This window comes from Alnus glutinosa, chromosome 4 (genome assembly GCF_958979055.1).
Source record: "Alnus glutinosa chromosome 4, dhAlnGlut1.1, whole genome shotgun sequence".
NCBI classification, from domain to species: Eukaryota; Viridiplantae; Streptophyta; class Magnoliopsida; order Fagales; family Betulaceae; genus Alnus; species Alnus glutinosa.
Window position 1 is genome coordinate 8,844,223 of NC_084889.1, and position 16,369 is coordinate 8,860,591.

A 16,369-nucleotide genomic window follows, 5' to 3' on the forward strand; every position below is an offset into this window, starting at 1 on the left:
TTAAAGAAACTGAAAGACAGAGTGAAAATGAAAGTACAGCTAGGTTCTCTTATTTCTTGAAGTTTCCTTGTTTTTTTTTTTTTTTTGGTTAACCGGGTTATAATCGTGTTAGCGGGTCAACCCGCGGGTTGACCCACCAAACATTATTATAATTGGGTCGACCCAATTATGTCCCGAACTCGATAGCAATAAACCCAAACTCGATTTTTTCGTGTCATGTTCGTGTCGGGTTTGCGGGTCATGTCAAAAATTGTCAAGCCTACGCGAGAGCACTTTTGTACACTTGTTTGAGGATACCCAGACTTGGCTCAAGAGGTTGCATCCTTTCTCTGTTCACCATATTAGACGTTAAGCAAATAATGCTACTTACTGTCCGGCTAAATTACCCATTTTCAAATGATGTGTCACAATCTCATGTGATCTATCATTTTGAGAAATGTGCCACAATCTCATGTGATCTATCATTTTGAAAAATGTGTCATAATTCCATGAGATTGTGACACATTATTTGACAACTAACTTTTGAATTTTTTTTTTTGAAATATCTAGCATGTCTCTTTATTGAAAATGTAATCCTTGCTTAGCAAAAATTTCTAGTTTATTAATGAAATCTTCATTTTTAAAAAATTATAAAAATTACTGTCACCTAAAATTGATATCGTTTTAAAATTAAAGTAATGTTTCTTGCATAATTATTACACAACTTTTATACAATTCTAAAACCTTTTTTTTTAAGATCAATTATTGAGAGTATTTAGAGCCCATATGTAAAAAAACAAATCTAATGGTTGATCATTAAAAAAAAAAAAAAAAAAAAAGTAATTAAAATTGTACAAAAATTATGTAAAAATTGTAAAAAAACCATTATTCTTATAAAAAAATTTGATAAGTCACTTAATTTTGGAAGGTCAAACACTCAAAGTGGCAGCCGAAACAAAAATGTCTTCTAATACTCCTCTACGTGTCACACTATTATAGGCCTATAAGTAAATCAGAGTTAAGCCTGACCTGACCAAACCATTTCCTTCAATTTCACCGGACATCTCTGCCTAGTACCTTAATAGTGTTTTATTTTCGGCTTAAAAATCGATATTCCTTGCCCTAACTCAGACCGTTCTGACCAAAGGTCAATACCTTACACCACAGCTTCCTCTTCAAAATCCAATAATATTCCAGCCACAGATTCCTCAAATCTAACATCTGGATTTCAGCTAATTTCTTTTGATTTTCAGATCCACGCCCAAAAGGACCCGCAATTCACGCGTGCGCTACAATGACGAAACACTGAATCACAACCCCCTCTAAGCTCCTTCCAATGGCGAATAATCCCAACAAAGGCAAGTTCTTTTACACACTGTTTTTGGTTTTCACTCTAGCTTCTGTTTCTAGGTTATTGGTAAGCTCTAACTCTGTCCCAATCCAACACGAACACGAGCACGAGCACGAGCACGAGCACGACCGCGATCTATACAGTGAACCCGAAACTGAAGTTACTAGTAAATTCAATGAAGAACAAGTTTTGTTTCATAAACTGGAAGACTTAGTGAGAAGCCTTAGTGAAATAGTTACTAGGTTAGAATCAAAATTATCGGAGTCTCCGAAGGTGCCAATTACTACGAATGAGAAGTACCATAAAGAAAAGGATAAGATTCTTCGAGGAGATCACGTTGGTGAAAGATTAGCCGAAGATTATGGGGAAGAGGGTTTTGTGGGTAAGACCCCAGTGGGAGACAAAGGGGGGGCGGTTTCGGTAACGAAGTATAGTCCCTTCTGGTCGGAGCGGTTTCAGTTTGTGTCGGCTGTGAAATTGGATTCAGAGGCGACGTGTATTAATGTGTTGCCGTTTCGGGATTATGAGGGGCTTAGTAAGTACGTCACGGTCGGGGACGAGAGAGGGAGGATTTATGTGTTTTTGAGAAATGGGGATGTTTTGGTTGAGTTCTATACATTGTCCGAGTCGCCAATTACGGCCATGCTTTCGTACATGTCGATTTATAAGAATGAGAGTGTTCTGGTGACGGGGCATCGCAATGGTGCAGTCTTGATGAATCGGGTTTGGGAGGGGTCGTCGAATGGAGAGGAGTGGAGTTCTTTGCTTTTTATGGAAAATGTAGGTAAGTTTGTGCCTGCTGATAGCAGGGAAGATGTTTCGTTGCCAATAGATATCTTGGAAGTGCATCATGTTGGGAGGACGAGGTACATTTTGTCTGTTGATGGTCGTGGAAAGATTAGGGTATTAACAGAAAATGGGACTCTCTATGGTTCAGCTATGCCAACGAGCAGGCCGCTTGCGTTCTTTAAGCAGCGGCTATTGTTTCTGACGGAGGCTGGTGCAGGGTCATTGGATTTGAGGAGCATGAAAGTTAAGGAGTCTGAGTGTGAAGGGCTGAACCGTTCCCTCGCTCAGAATTATGTTTTCGATGCCATGGAGCGGTCTAAAGCATATGGATTTACAGCAGAGGGTGATTTAATACATGTAATGCTCCTGGGGGATATAATGAACTTCAAATGCCGGGTTAGATCGAAGAGGAAGTTTGACATGGATGAGCCCCTTGCTTTTCAGTCAATTAAGGGGTATTTGCTTATTGTTAGCGAGGAGAAGGTTTTTGTGTTCAACGTTTCATCTCAGCATTATGTTAGGATCGGTGCACCTCGGCTTGTTTTCTCTGCTGGTCTGGATGATATCAGATCATCTTTCCTAAGTTATCAGACAATGGACGTGGATGCCGGGAGGAGAAGGGCGATACCCTTAGTAGCCAGTGACCGTGAAAAGCTTATTGTTCTTGGGCTTGGAAGTGGGTATGTGGGAATGTATCGCTCTAACCTTCCAGTATTTAAAGGGGAATCTAATGCGATGCTATGGACCAGCCCTGTGTTGTTCTTTATACTTTTTCTATTCGTCGCTTGGCAATTCTTTGCCAAGAAGAAGGAAGCACTTACTTCATGGGGGCCAGATGATCCTTATAGCTCCACATCGGCTATGACTGGAGCTCCATTAGGAACTGCTTCCGGGGACAGATCTTTTGGAGACTCTTCTAGAGGTGGTGCTCTCAGAGGTCCAAGAAGGTATGCCTCTCCCCCGCATTATCCTGGTGGAGCAACCAGTTCCTTTAGGCCGAGTTCTGCAGATCATAACCCGAGACCAGCTTCTGTTGATCCAAATTTCAGACCATCTTCAGAGTTAAAATTTAGGGGTTCAACTTTAGAATCTTCCGGTTTTCCAAAAAGAAGAGAGAGTCTATTTGCAAGCAATCAAGTTGTAGAGGATAGCAATTGACTTGTTGAATCAATTGCATGAACTTTTACTTCAGGAGTCTGAGAGTTCTTTCAGATTTTATCCTTTAGACAGTTCGTTTGGGACTGTGGCCTATTTGAAATTGAACTGCCAATGTCTGTAACTTGTAACTTTGTAACTTCTAGTTGCATGAGGAAATAATGAGGAAAGCTTAAAGCATTTTTTTTTTTTTAAGTCCCCCAGTTTTCTGTATTGTAGAAAGATAGAAAAAAAGAAGAAAAAAGAAATAGTTAGTACAAGAAAAGAAAAAAAAAAAATAGTTAGTACATAGAGACGGATAAGATTCTCCCAAAATTTTCCTTTCTTCTTCTTCTTCTTTTATATATATATATAATCATCAAATGGAAATGGTTGCCTCCATCTCACGTGATTTGATGATGATGTTTCAAGATTCTTGAGTTTGTAATTTTTATTGAGCACGGACTCTTACCGTTCTGCATTTTTTTTTTGGGAAAAATTATAAAATTAGTCCCTTCAATTTTAAAGAAAGCTTGGACAAATAACTCTATTAGGTTTAAGAAGTGACAATTAAATTACTCATTGTGGTATACTTGTGTAACAAATAATTTTTTTGTTTTTTAGGTACATGAAGGAATTATAAGGGAAAAAAAAAAAAAAACAACAACAAAACAAGGCCTGGGCAACCTAAAGTAAAACTATGAATGAAAGTACGTAGATGCAATGATTATGAAAATGCGGGCCTAAAGATTCATGACACGGATGTCAAGAATCTGGGCCACCAGTTAAGGTGGTTGGGTGTGTGTAAAGGGCCCAAGGGACTCCAACACTGTGACAGAGATGAACATGAAGAATGAACAAATAAGCCCAGAAAAACATAAGTAAAGACAAAAATAATAAGATAAACATCAGAAAGTTGGTTGCAAGCGGTGGAGTGGGAGCCATCCCTGTAGACGCGTGAGATCCACGCGCCGCCAAGGGGAGGCCTCTCAGCAATAGGAATCATTGGAATCGTCCGAAACCGCCGAGGGCCATAGCAGAGGGAGGTAGAGGGATTTTGAATGGTCGCCACGCATTGTTGAGGCCAAAAAACTCTCTAGTGCGTGGGAGCCATGCGCTGGCGTGCAGGCAGTGGTGGAGAGAACGGAGACCATCGGTGGAAGTCGGGGACACTGATGAGCCTGTTGATGAGGTGCGTGTCTTGTAATAGTGAATGGAAGGGCGCAGTTCTAGATCTGAAAATTTCAATCATAACACCTTTTCAAAAATTACAAAGGACTCGGTGGAGGAGGTGGGAAGAACCAGAAAAATCTGATGTGTGGAGACAGTAAACGTAAAAACAATAAAGGGGTGAGGAGACCTCATATGAAGTGGGACAGATTCAGGGAGTTTTTGGCTTCTCTCCCAAGGCCATAGAAACTGAAAAGAAAGTGGATGGATGGATGTGTAGTGTTGAATATGAAGGGGCGTCCACATGAGCACGCCCCTCAAGATTCAAGCCAGGCAATACAACGCCTGGCTAGTGTAAAAAAAAAAAAAATAACTGATTTTCAGTTATTTTTTTCCTATAGTATAACTACTCCAAACTGCCACAAACTGTTCTCTATAAATAGTCTCCTAGTAAATGGGTTGAGAAGTTTTTGTTTTTCTGAAAGAAAAAAATCAGATTTTAAATATTTCCTGTGCATCTAGACCGTGGATATAGTGAATATTACTCCATTACGTTTTGGTAGTGTATTCCACCGCCAAGAAGAAGAGACTTATTGAAAAATCACGTGGGACAATATTTGATTGCAGTGCATATAAGGTATGCTCTATTCTGCTGTGCATGACAATTCTATTTCTAACATTGGTATCAGAGCCATTGTTATTGTTCTCGTGGTTTACAAGTTTCTGTGTATTTTAACTGTGAAACAAAATGGTGGTGCTGTGTTTATAAAATAAAAACAAAAAAGAAAAAGGAAGGGGAGAACTCGTGGCAGGCGGTGGCTATACTACCGCTGGAAGACGAGTGTGCGATAGCCTTCAGCGACGGGCTGCAGTGGTAATGGCCATGGCTGTGTGACACTGTGTGTTTGTGAAAGTGTGTTTTGTGTGTTCGGCTGTTGATGACAGTGATATTGAAATGCAAATAAGAAGTATCGGGTAGGGTTGAATCTTAAAAAACCAAAATGGGCATGGCCCATTTCACTAGTTTTTTTTTAAAAAAAAGACAAAAAAGGGAAACTACATTACTTAGGTGTCGACCCAGCCCAATTTAATGTTTCTTGGTTTAAAAAGAAGTGAAATATGATATTTTATGAGCATGTGGGGAGTAGAACTCAAGTCCTCAATATAGCAAATCCCAAAGCATCACCACTGGTCTGCAGGAACTCTTTAGTAAAGGGAAGCCTTTATTAGTTTTATATGTGTGAATGAATATTGTTTTTCAGCATATATATATATATTTTATTGGTGTAAAGAGGCATATATATATATATATATATATTGGATTATGCCCAAATTATTTTAACAAGTGGGAGTATGGTTGAGTTGAATTTATTTTTCCTTCCATACATAATTTTGCGCGAAAAATTAAGTTAAAAATTAATAATTTGACACTTGTGGCGCGGGAGATGATTAAGAAGCTTAGCGAATTTTCGATCCTGCGACGTGTTAATAATTATTTTTGTTTAACTTAGATTAACGCTGTAAATTTTTTTTTGGGTTATGTGTGTAATATCCCTTGCGCAATTTTTTTTTTTTGTAGTAATATGGCTTCAAAAAGCATTGTTGCTGATTTGAATAAGGGGGAAAAATTGGATGGGGAAAATTACGACATTTGGCATCGAAAGATTCGATATGTCCTAAATGAACAAGAGGTCTTGGAGACCCTGTCCCATTCATTGACTGAGCCAGAGCAAGAAGATACCGAACAAAATACAAGAGATATTGCTACTTTTGAAAATTGGCGCAAAAAGGATCAATGTGCGCGCTTTACCATGTTAAGCAGCATGCATAATGATCTAATTGGTGAGTTCGAGGTACATCCAACAGCTAAAGGCATGTGGGAAGCACTGAAGTTAAAGTTTGGTGGCACTTCTGCCACTAGACTGCGTGGATTGACCATGAGATTTGACTCCTACAAGATGCGCTCAGATCAAACAATGAAGCAGCATCTCAGGGTGATGTCATCCATGATCCGCGAACTCAAAGCAGTCGGAAACAACCTTACTGATGAGCAGCAGATCCAAGCGGTGATTCATTCGTTACCTAATTCCTGGGATGCTATGAGCCAAAATTTGACACACAATGAGAACATTAAAACTTTTGAAGATGTTTCGCGTCATTTGGAACTTGAAGCTGAGCGCCTAGAGGCTGCTAAGCCCAATAGTTCTGCATACTTGGCTGAGTCAAGTTCGAACAAGGCTTTTAGGCTCAAGCGCAAGAACAAAGGTAAACATGGAACTGCTGGACCAGCGCCTAAGAAGGAAAGGACTAACAAGCGCAAGAGAGGTAAGCGGACTGGTAGAAGAGATAAGTCCAAGATGGTTTGTTTTAACTGCGAAAAGGAAGGCCACTTCGCTCGTGAGTGTACTGAGCCGAAGAAGGTACTCTCTGACTTTTCTCGCTATGTTTATGTTACTAGCCATGCTATGGTTGCTCACTCCTATCCTATGTGGACTATAGACTCAGCAGCAACCGAGCATGTAGCTCGAGATCGGGTTGGATTTGTGGAGTATCGTCGAGTTCCTGCTGGGAGTCGAGATATCAAAGTGGGGAATGGACCTAGTGTGGAGGTACTCGGAATTGGTACCTACAAGCTGGACTTGCGAGGTGGTCGTACTCTATTACTCCATGATGTGTTATACTCTCCCGAGATTCGACGAAACTTGCTTTCTGTAGTTACTATGATTAAACTTGGTTTTCAGTTTGTATTTGACAATGGTGTTTTCATTTATCTGGGAACAACTTATTATGGATGTGGTTTTATTTTAGACGGTTTTATGATTTTGGATTTGAATTATTATAATTATGACAAATCATTTGTTTTATTGACTTCTTCTGATGATGTGGATTCAATTAAATGGCATGCTAGGCTTGGCTATATTGGGCAAGATAGGATGACTAGATTAGCAAGAGAAGGTCTCATAGGCAATCTCGCTAAGGTCACTCTATCCACATGTGAACATTGTCTAATGGGAAAGTCAATTAGAAAACCGTTTGGAAAAGCTACTAGGGCATTTTTTTCATTGCAATTAGTCCACTCGGACATATGTGGCCCAATGAATGTGAGGGCAAGACATGGCAGTTTTTATTTCATTACATTTATAGATGATTTTTCACGATACGGTCATGTCTATTTGATCTCCCATAAATCTGAAGCATTGGATTGTTTTAGACAATATATGAATATGGTTGAGAATCAATTAGACAAGAGTATTAAGGCTCTAAGAACTGATTGTGGACGCGAATATCTCTCTGAGCAATTTAAAAGGCTCTGTGATGAAAAAGGAATAAAAAGGCAATTAACGATGCCAAGTACGCCACAACAAAATGGCGTGGCGGAAAGGAGAAATCGAACGCTTCTGGAAATGGTTAGGTCAATGATGGCGCAAGCAAACTTACCAATATCATATTGGGGAGATGCACTTTTGACTGCAGCCTATATTCTTAACCGAGTGCCCTCCAAATCAATATCTTCCACACCTTATGAGTTATGGACTGGTAAGAAACCCAATTTGAGTTACTTTCGGCCATGGGGCTCAGCGGGTATTGTTCACGACACTTCTCATAAATATGGGAAATTAGGCCTTAGAGGAAATAAATGTATCTTTATAAGGTATTCAGAGCATTCCAAGGGTTATGTGTTGATAGGTTGACAAACCGATGGAAGGGTGACTGAAATTGAGTCACGAGATGTGGATTTCATTGAGGATGAGTTTCCAACCAGAGGTGAGGTTGAAAGAAACTTGGAGTTTTATGAAACTATGGATCGAGAGGAAAGCGCTCTAAGTAGACTAGTTGAGAATGATGAAGAAATTCCTCAAACTCCTAGGGACAGTGGGAGTGACTTACCGCCTAGTGGGAGTATACCACTAGAGGTGGATTCACAACAACCTCAGCCGTGAAGAAGCAAACGCAGAAATCTTCCCCGTCGTCGTTTTGAGATTAAAGGGGAAGCTTTCATGATTGCTTCACATGATGATGATGAGCCTAGGACAGTACAAGAGGCTCTCTCATCTTCGGCAAAAGATGAGTGGATTAAAGCAATGAATGATGAGATTGAGTCAATGAGAACTAATCAGGTTTGGGATTTGGTGAATCTACCACTAGGGCGAAAGGCCATTGGGAACAAATGGATTCTTAAGGTCAAACGCAAGGCGGACGGTTCAATAGATAGGTACAAGGCTCGCCTTGTGGCAAAAGGTTATACCCAACAGGAGGGTATGGACTATGAGGAAACCTTCTCACCAGTAGTAAGGTTTGCCTCAATAAGTCTAATTTTGGCCATTGTTGCTTATATGAATTTGGAACTCTACCAAATGGACGTTAAGACAGCTTTTCTCAATGGAGAACTAGATGAGGAGATCTATATGGATCAACCAGTTGGCTTCGTGGTCAATGGATAAGAACGTAAAGTTTGTAAGCTCAAACGGTCCATCTACGGCTTGAAGCAATCATCTAGACAATGGTATCTTAGATTCCATCGAGCCGTTCTTTTGAACAAGTTTACGATGATCGAAGAAGACCATTGTGTTTATGTTAAAAGGTCAAAGGGGAGTTTCATCATTTTGTCATTGTATGTTGATGACATATTATTGGCTGGAAATGATAAGAATATGATAGTCTCCACCAAAGGGTGGTTGTCCTCCAACTTTGAGATGAAGGACATGGGTGAGGCAGACTACATTCTGGGAGTTAAGATCTTTAGGGATCGATCAAAGAAACTTCTAGGTTTGTCTCAACAAACCTATATAAAGAAGGTTCTTGAACGCTTTCAGATGTATGATTGTAAACCCATTGACAATCCTATTGCTAAAAGCGAGAACTTGTGCTTAGATATGTGTCCTAAGACTCAAGATGAGATAGAAAAGATGGCTCGTGTTCTTTATGCTAACGCCGTAGGAAGCCTGATGTATGCCATGGTGTGTACTCGGCCAGATATATGCTATGCAGTTGGCTTAGTCAGCAGATTCCAGTCTAACCCTGGATTGGCCCATTGGAAAGCAGTCAAGAGGATATTGAGATACCTCAAAGGAACAATGGACTATGTACTGTGCTATCAAGGTTTAGATTTGCGACTTGTTGGGTATAGTGATGCTGATTGGGGCGGTAACATAGATGAGCGCAAATCGACATCTGGATATGTTTTCTTGCTAAATAATGGTGCCATTACGTGGAGTAGTAAGAAACAATCCTGTATAGCTTTATCAACCATGGAGGCAGAGTATGTAGCTTGTTCAGCAGCTGTTCAGGAAGCTGTTTGGTTAAGACGGTTCCTTCAGCATCTTGAGATTGTCAAAGATGCTCTAAATCCAGTGACAATTCATTGTGATAGTATGGCAGCTCTTGCCTATGCTAAGGACCCCAAATATCATGGGAGAACCAAACACATTGACATACGGTATCACTACATTAGAGACATGATTGCGCAAAAGGAGGTGGTCCTGAAACACATTTCTACGAGTCGCATGGTTGCAGATCCCCTGACAAAGCCTATAGCTAGAGATGTTTTTCAGGCTCATGTTAGGAGTTTAGGACTGCATAGAATGTAATGGTTTGTTATTCAGTTGACTGTGTAATGTACTCTTTTGGGATATTTATTTATTATTACATATGATGTTATTCATTATTTTTTGGTTTGGGTTTATCATATGGCATGTTGATTAAAACACACACTTACCATGTTATTGGTTCCATAGGATGAAATGTATGTCGACAAGCAAAGATCGGCTCACTCACACGAGCGATCGACTTTGGCGCTTAAGTAGCGAGCAGAGAATGGATGTTGTGTCCCTTGATACTTGTTTAGCAAGTAAAGGTGGTTGACACAAACATATGTTACCTTAGTAGGAGCTAAGATGAGGTCTATGGTATTGTTTAGACCATGCATGGATAGCCCACAATCCATGTAGCCTGTGATTAGCCTGATGTGAGACATTAATTTGGCGCCTGAGATGGTGAGCAAATTGAAGACTCAGGTTAGGCACTTGAATAGCGACTTGACTAAGATCTGTACGGTGTATTGAATTTAGACATACACTCTTTTGTTGGAAAGAGAACTTCATCGTAGCATGTATTTCATACTACATGTGCTTATTCGACCAAATGTGGAGGTGAGCGAATTGATCCTTACTTCCTCACTGTGTGAGTCCATGAGTCATTTTATGGCTCTATATTATGCCCTTATTGACTTTTTGACTATGTTATTAAATGGAGTTTTTGATGTCTGCTACTCTAGTATGTTATCTATGACTATGATTGATTCAGTCTAATGAGACATAACTGGGAAAGCGATTGGACCAAAGTTGAGTGACATGAGGGCGAAGGGAAGACTATTTGGCAACACGTCACTGAGTGTATTCACTGTCGACAGGTTAAGGCGCTATGTAGTGATAGCGACATAATTGTGAATGCGTCACGGTATTATGGGTAGGTCAAACATTGCTTTGAGTTTTCTTTGAAACTTAAAAGGATTAGAGGTGTTTGATCGGATGTGTTCAGATAAGTCTAGGGCATAACGAGACATTTTTCCGTTTTGGGATGTTGCTATGCTGGTCTTTTTTCGTAAAGATTTGGTATAATGCTCCAACCATTTTATGCAGGTGTTCTCGATGGTCGCACGGTCTATTTGCAAGTATGAATAATGGAAAATATATTGAAAGATGCATGACTGGGTCGTGCCCATTGTGTGCGAGTGGGAGATGTTGAATATGAAGGGGCATCAACATGGGCACGCCCCTCAGGATTCAAGCCAGGCAATACAACGCCTAGCTAGTGTAAAAAAAAAAATAATAACTGATTTTCAGTTATTTTTTTCCTATAGTATAACTGCTCCAAATTGCCACAAACTGTTCTCTATAAATAGTCTCCTAGTAAATGGGTTGAGAAGTTTTTGTTTTTCTGAAAGAAAAAAAATAAGACTTTAAATATTTCCTGTGCATCTAGACCGTGGATATAGTGAATATTACTCCATTACGTTTTGGTAGTATATTCCATCGCCAAGAAGAAGAGACTTATTGAAAAATCACGTGGGACAATATTTGATTGCAGTGCATATAAGGTATGCTCTATTCTGCTGTGCATGACAAATCTATTTCTAACAGGTAGACAACGGAAGGTGGGTAGGTAGACAACCTCATAAGAGGCGGAGGGCAAAGGAAGAGGGGGGGAGGGAAGTTTTCGGCTTCCCTCCCATGTCGGTGTACAGAGGGGAGGGTTCAGGGATATGAGGAGAGAGAACGGAGAAAAAATCTCCAGGCTAGTTTAGTAAGTAATTGTGTTGTGGAATATTTGTTTAAATAGTAATAAAAAGTGATTGATGTGATATAAAATTTGAGAATGTTTTATAGAAAAGTGAAAAAGTTTTGTTTTGTAGTGAATTTTTTTATTTAAATAATATTAAAAAATTATTGATGTGATATAAAAAGTGTAAAAAAGTTAGAATGTTTTTGATTTGATATTTTTGAAAGAAGTGAAAAGAAATAAAGAAAAAACTAAAAGTAGTTTGTCAAACTAGCCCTCCAATTTTTACTTAATTTGCTCAATGTAACAAATAATTTACTCTATACAAATTTCGACCATTTTTCCATAAAGGTCATTATGAAATTACACATTTGCCATCAAAATAATGTATTCTGTCCAAATTTAGGCCTTTTTTCTGTTGTGGTCATTATGAAATTACACATTTACCCTCAAAATGATTAAATAAAAATAAAAATAAAAATAAAAACAAACGACATAAATAGAAAGAAAGAGAAATGAGTGAATTTCTTATCAACTATTCTTACAAACACAACTTATTAGTATGACAAATGAGTGAATTTCTTATCAATTGTTCACTATCGTCTGGACGAGAAACTAAGCTCGTTCGAATATGACTGTGTTAAAAGTCACGTCGCACTGGGCATTGCATAACACGTGTTGACCCTTTCTCGTCCGGACGTATATTCATCACATTTGGACGAGCATCTACTCAATTCTCTCTCTCTCTCCGCCTGTCAAATCACCATGTGACACTCTCTCGTCCACTCAATTTGTGGCTCGTTCGGATGAACTCATGTTTGGCTTGGATGTGACTCATTTGAAAACACGATCTCCAAGCTTCTCGACTAGATGAAACCTACCTCAGGTCCGGACGTGACTTATCTAACACTTGCCTTCTATGTGTACCTTAGACTCGTTCGGACGAGGCCTTATACTCGCCTGAACAAGGCTCTTTATTTCAACATTTTCTTAAGTTTTTGTGTTTATTTTTTACCCTTATTGACTAAAAACCTGATAGGTCAAGCCGTACTCAATATAACATCCTTGTCCCATATTAGGAAGAGATAAATAGATCACATAGAGTGAGTGATTTATAAGAAATAATCTTGAGTGTTAAGTCCCACATTATCCAGTTATTAAGTGAAACTGAGTTTTATAATGGATTCTATAAAAGCTTTAAATTGACTAATCATTTTGGGGTGATAGCGCAGATGTGACTAGCGCTTTTCCCTGATCAAGTCGTACTCAATTTATGTCTCATTTATTTATCTCTAAAATCAAATATATTTATTTCTATTTTTCTGAGCATTACAATGATGACACGTGATTGACGGTTAGAAGGAAGTTTATTATAAAAGCAAGCTATGCACATCAGGTAGGCATTTATCTTCTTCCCCAAATTTAGTTGCCATTTTCCTACTCTTTTTATGCTCTGTTTGTTTCGGCGTAAAATGATTTCCAGAAAATGATTTCGGTATTTTACGGTGTTTGGTAGGGGCGAAAATAACGGTCAACGAAAATCATTTTCGGTTTGACAGTAAAACCTTCTTTAATTTTTGGAAAACGATTTACGGTTTTTAAAACCGTAAATCGTTTTCCAAAATTATATTCTTCGTCCTTACACGCACGTTTAATATTTGACTGTCCGAATCCGACAATAGTCGGTCGTTCAAAAATAGGCAGCACCGGAATCCGGCATCATCAAGTCACTGGAATAATGCCGGCGTCGGAATCCGACCACCGGAATACTGCCGGCCGCCGGAATCCGACGACTGCGCCGAATGCCGGCGGAATCTGGCCATGGACAGAAATCGGCCGGAATCCTTCATGATCTGACCGGATCCGGCCACTGATCCGGCCGGATCTGGCCAAAATGGCCGGGATCCGGCCGGATATGACCGGATCCGGACACAGACCCGGCCGGATCTGGCCAAAATGGCCGGAATCCGGCCAGATATGACCGGATCCGGACACAGATCCGGACGGATCTGGCCAAAATGGCCGGAATCCGGCCGGATATGACCGGATCCGGACACTGATCCGGCCGGATCTGGCCGGATCCGGCCACTGATCCTGCCGAGATTCGGCCAAAATGACCGGATCCGGCCGGATCTGACCGGGCCCGGAGGTTTCCTGCCGGAATCCGGCAATTTTGGCCGGATCCGACCAAACATGTTCGCCGGATTCCGGCGACGGCGACCGGTCGTTGCCGGATTCCGGCGACAGTTGCATTTTCACTTTTCGTAATTTTTTCGTGCGAACCAAACGCCGAAAAATATTTTCGAGAAAATAATTTCTTTTGAAATTGATTTCGTCGAAAATATTTTACGACGTAAACTATTTTACGTCGAAACAAACGGAGCATAAGTATATCATTGACTTAAGCATTATAGCTATTTTCCACCGGCACACCTGACAAGCTTTTTTTTTTCTGCTAACTAATCTCATTCTTTCATTGCAGGCATTCTCGATTGGTACTTTGGCAAGTAGTTAACTGTACTAAAAGTTTGGCCGTATGTGGGAATCCGATTTAGTAGTCCCTTGACAAAACCAAATGCTGAATACTAGGTCGATGAGTGCTTGGGGTAACAACGTTGGTACCACCAACCGGCCTAATCCCCAAGAACAATGTCTTTCGATGCTTGAGGCACAACTCCTACATCTTTTCCAAAGAATCAACAAAACCATGTTATATATGATGCAGCAATTCCGACTACAGAATCAGGAATTGTTACAGCGTACGTAGCAGGCACGAAGTACCCTCAAGCCATAAGGGGGAGGTTGGTGGTGAAGACCAAAAGAGTGGTATAGGTAACACAAACAAAGGGAGCTGATCGTCATCCGTCAATAAGACTTCAAACTTAAGTTTGCAGAGCACCGGTGGGAGGGCAGCCGTGTGGAGGCTCGCATTGATGATATGTAGGCTAAGTTTGAAATTTGAATAGATGGTCAAGAACATAAAAGAAAGCAATCCATCGTTTAGAATCTGTGCACGAATCTCCCTTTCATCGCCAAAGTAATGGAATGACCACTTCTCCTGAAGTTCAAAGTTCCTTGGATTGATATGTATAAAGGCCCCAAGGACTCCAAGTCTCCATAGATCGACCATATTCAAACGTACAAAACCCGTATGATTCTCTAAGGGACTCCAGATGAGATTATGCTTAGGGCCTTCCCCATCACCCTTAAAGGACCAGCACGACGTTGGTTCGGGAACCTGCGGCCCGAATTCATGGGATCTTTTGATGATTTTTGCAAGTAGTCTTTTACCCAATTCATTGCCGAGTGGAATCGTAGGAGCCCTCTTTGTTTATTGTAAGTAGGATATTTTAATATTTTTTTAATTGCATAGTGATTAACGTTGATGTGATATATTAACCAATTCTTTCGACTTTTCTAATGGCACTGAATTTTTTATTTATTTTTTGTTGCTTATCCTGAGGGTGATTAATCACTTTTTAAAATCTAAAAAATTATTTGTTAAAACTTCAAACTACATGGACTGAAATACATTTATCCCTTTATAAAAAGTGAACAAAAATGTTGAATGCAATGTCCAAAAAAAAATCATTTTGCAAAGTTTTAAGAAGTGTTATTTAAATAAAATAAAATGATTAGAGTGTTAGAAAAATAAAATAAAAAAGGTTAAAAAATGGTTATCGGAACTAGTCTCCACGGTGGCCACTTTTTTTTTAAAAAAAATTCACCATCACAGGGAAGGCAGCTACTGTCGGCGGCCACATTTCTTAATTTTTAATTTTTATATGTAACATATGACATTCACACTACAAAAAAGAAAGAAAGAAAAGCATATATTTAAATTTTTTTAATAGGTGTTATATGTTTTTTTTTTTTAGAAGTGTTTTGTAAAAAAATTTATTTTTTAAAATAGCTTTATAATTTATTTTAAAAAGTGTGTTAGTTATAGGTGCTAATTTATTTTAAATTTTTTGACAAACACACCCTTAAGCCACGTCATAGATATCCTCCTTTTTTACTCTTGAAGCTGCCCCTTCCGCGTGGCAGCAGAAGTTGGGATTGCCATCTTTATTTGGAATTCCGGTTGTCAAAACGTTATCTTATTGTAGTTGAAAAGGTCTAACAGTCAAAAGCTAGAAGTCAACTTATTCCCTAGGGAAGCGCATGGCTCCCGCCCCCCCTTATCTTATTATAAGAATCTTGGAAGTTAATGCGAGTCAAAAGCGCAAGTGGCTAATTTTATATATATATAGATTTTGTAATTTCCAATTTATATTTTATGAGTGCTGCGGTACTGAAGTTTTTATTATAATTTCTTGTACAAACTTATCAGAGACTGAGAGTAATAATTTATAAAATAATTAAAAAATGATATCATTAATTTAATTAATTAACAATTAACTAATTATAAATTACTACATCATTTTGTAAGAAGATTGTATAGTATCCCAATTATATTTTTATTTATTTATTATTTCACTTCTATTCTATGCAACAATGTCCTAATAGGAATTGAGATTCTTCCCCAACTTAATTTTTTTTTTTAATTTGGCTTATTAAATTAACATGTATTTTAGAATATATATATATATATATATATATATATATATATATATATATATATATATATATATATATATATATATATATATATTTATTTTTACATGT

General features: G+C 38.9%; 1 protein-coding gene across 1 annotated transcript; it reads left to right on the forward strand.

Annotated features, from left to right (window-relative positions):
- Positions 1-1,069: 1,069 nt before the first annotated feature.
- Positions 1,070-3,465, forward strand: LOC133866602 (uncharacterized membrane protein At1g75140). The gene has a single exon (XM_062303179.1). The coding sequence runs from the start codon at positions 1,316-1,318 to the stop codon at positions 3,275-3,277; it is 1,962 nt and encodes a 653-aa protein (XP_062159163.1). The 5' UTR covers positions 1,070-1,315; the 3' UTR covers positions 3,278-3,465.
- The last annotated feature ends 12,904 nt before the right edge of the window (positions 3,466-16,369 follow it).

Excerpts from the sequence above, each read along its gene's own strand:
- LOC133866602 (XM_062303179.1), top strand. The coding sequence starts at position 1,316 with ATGGCGAATAATCCCAACAAAGGCAAGTTCTTTTACACACTGTTTTTG.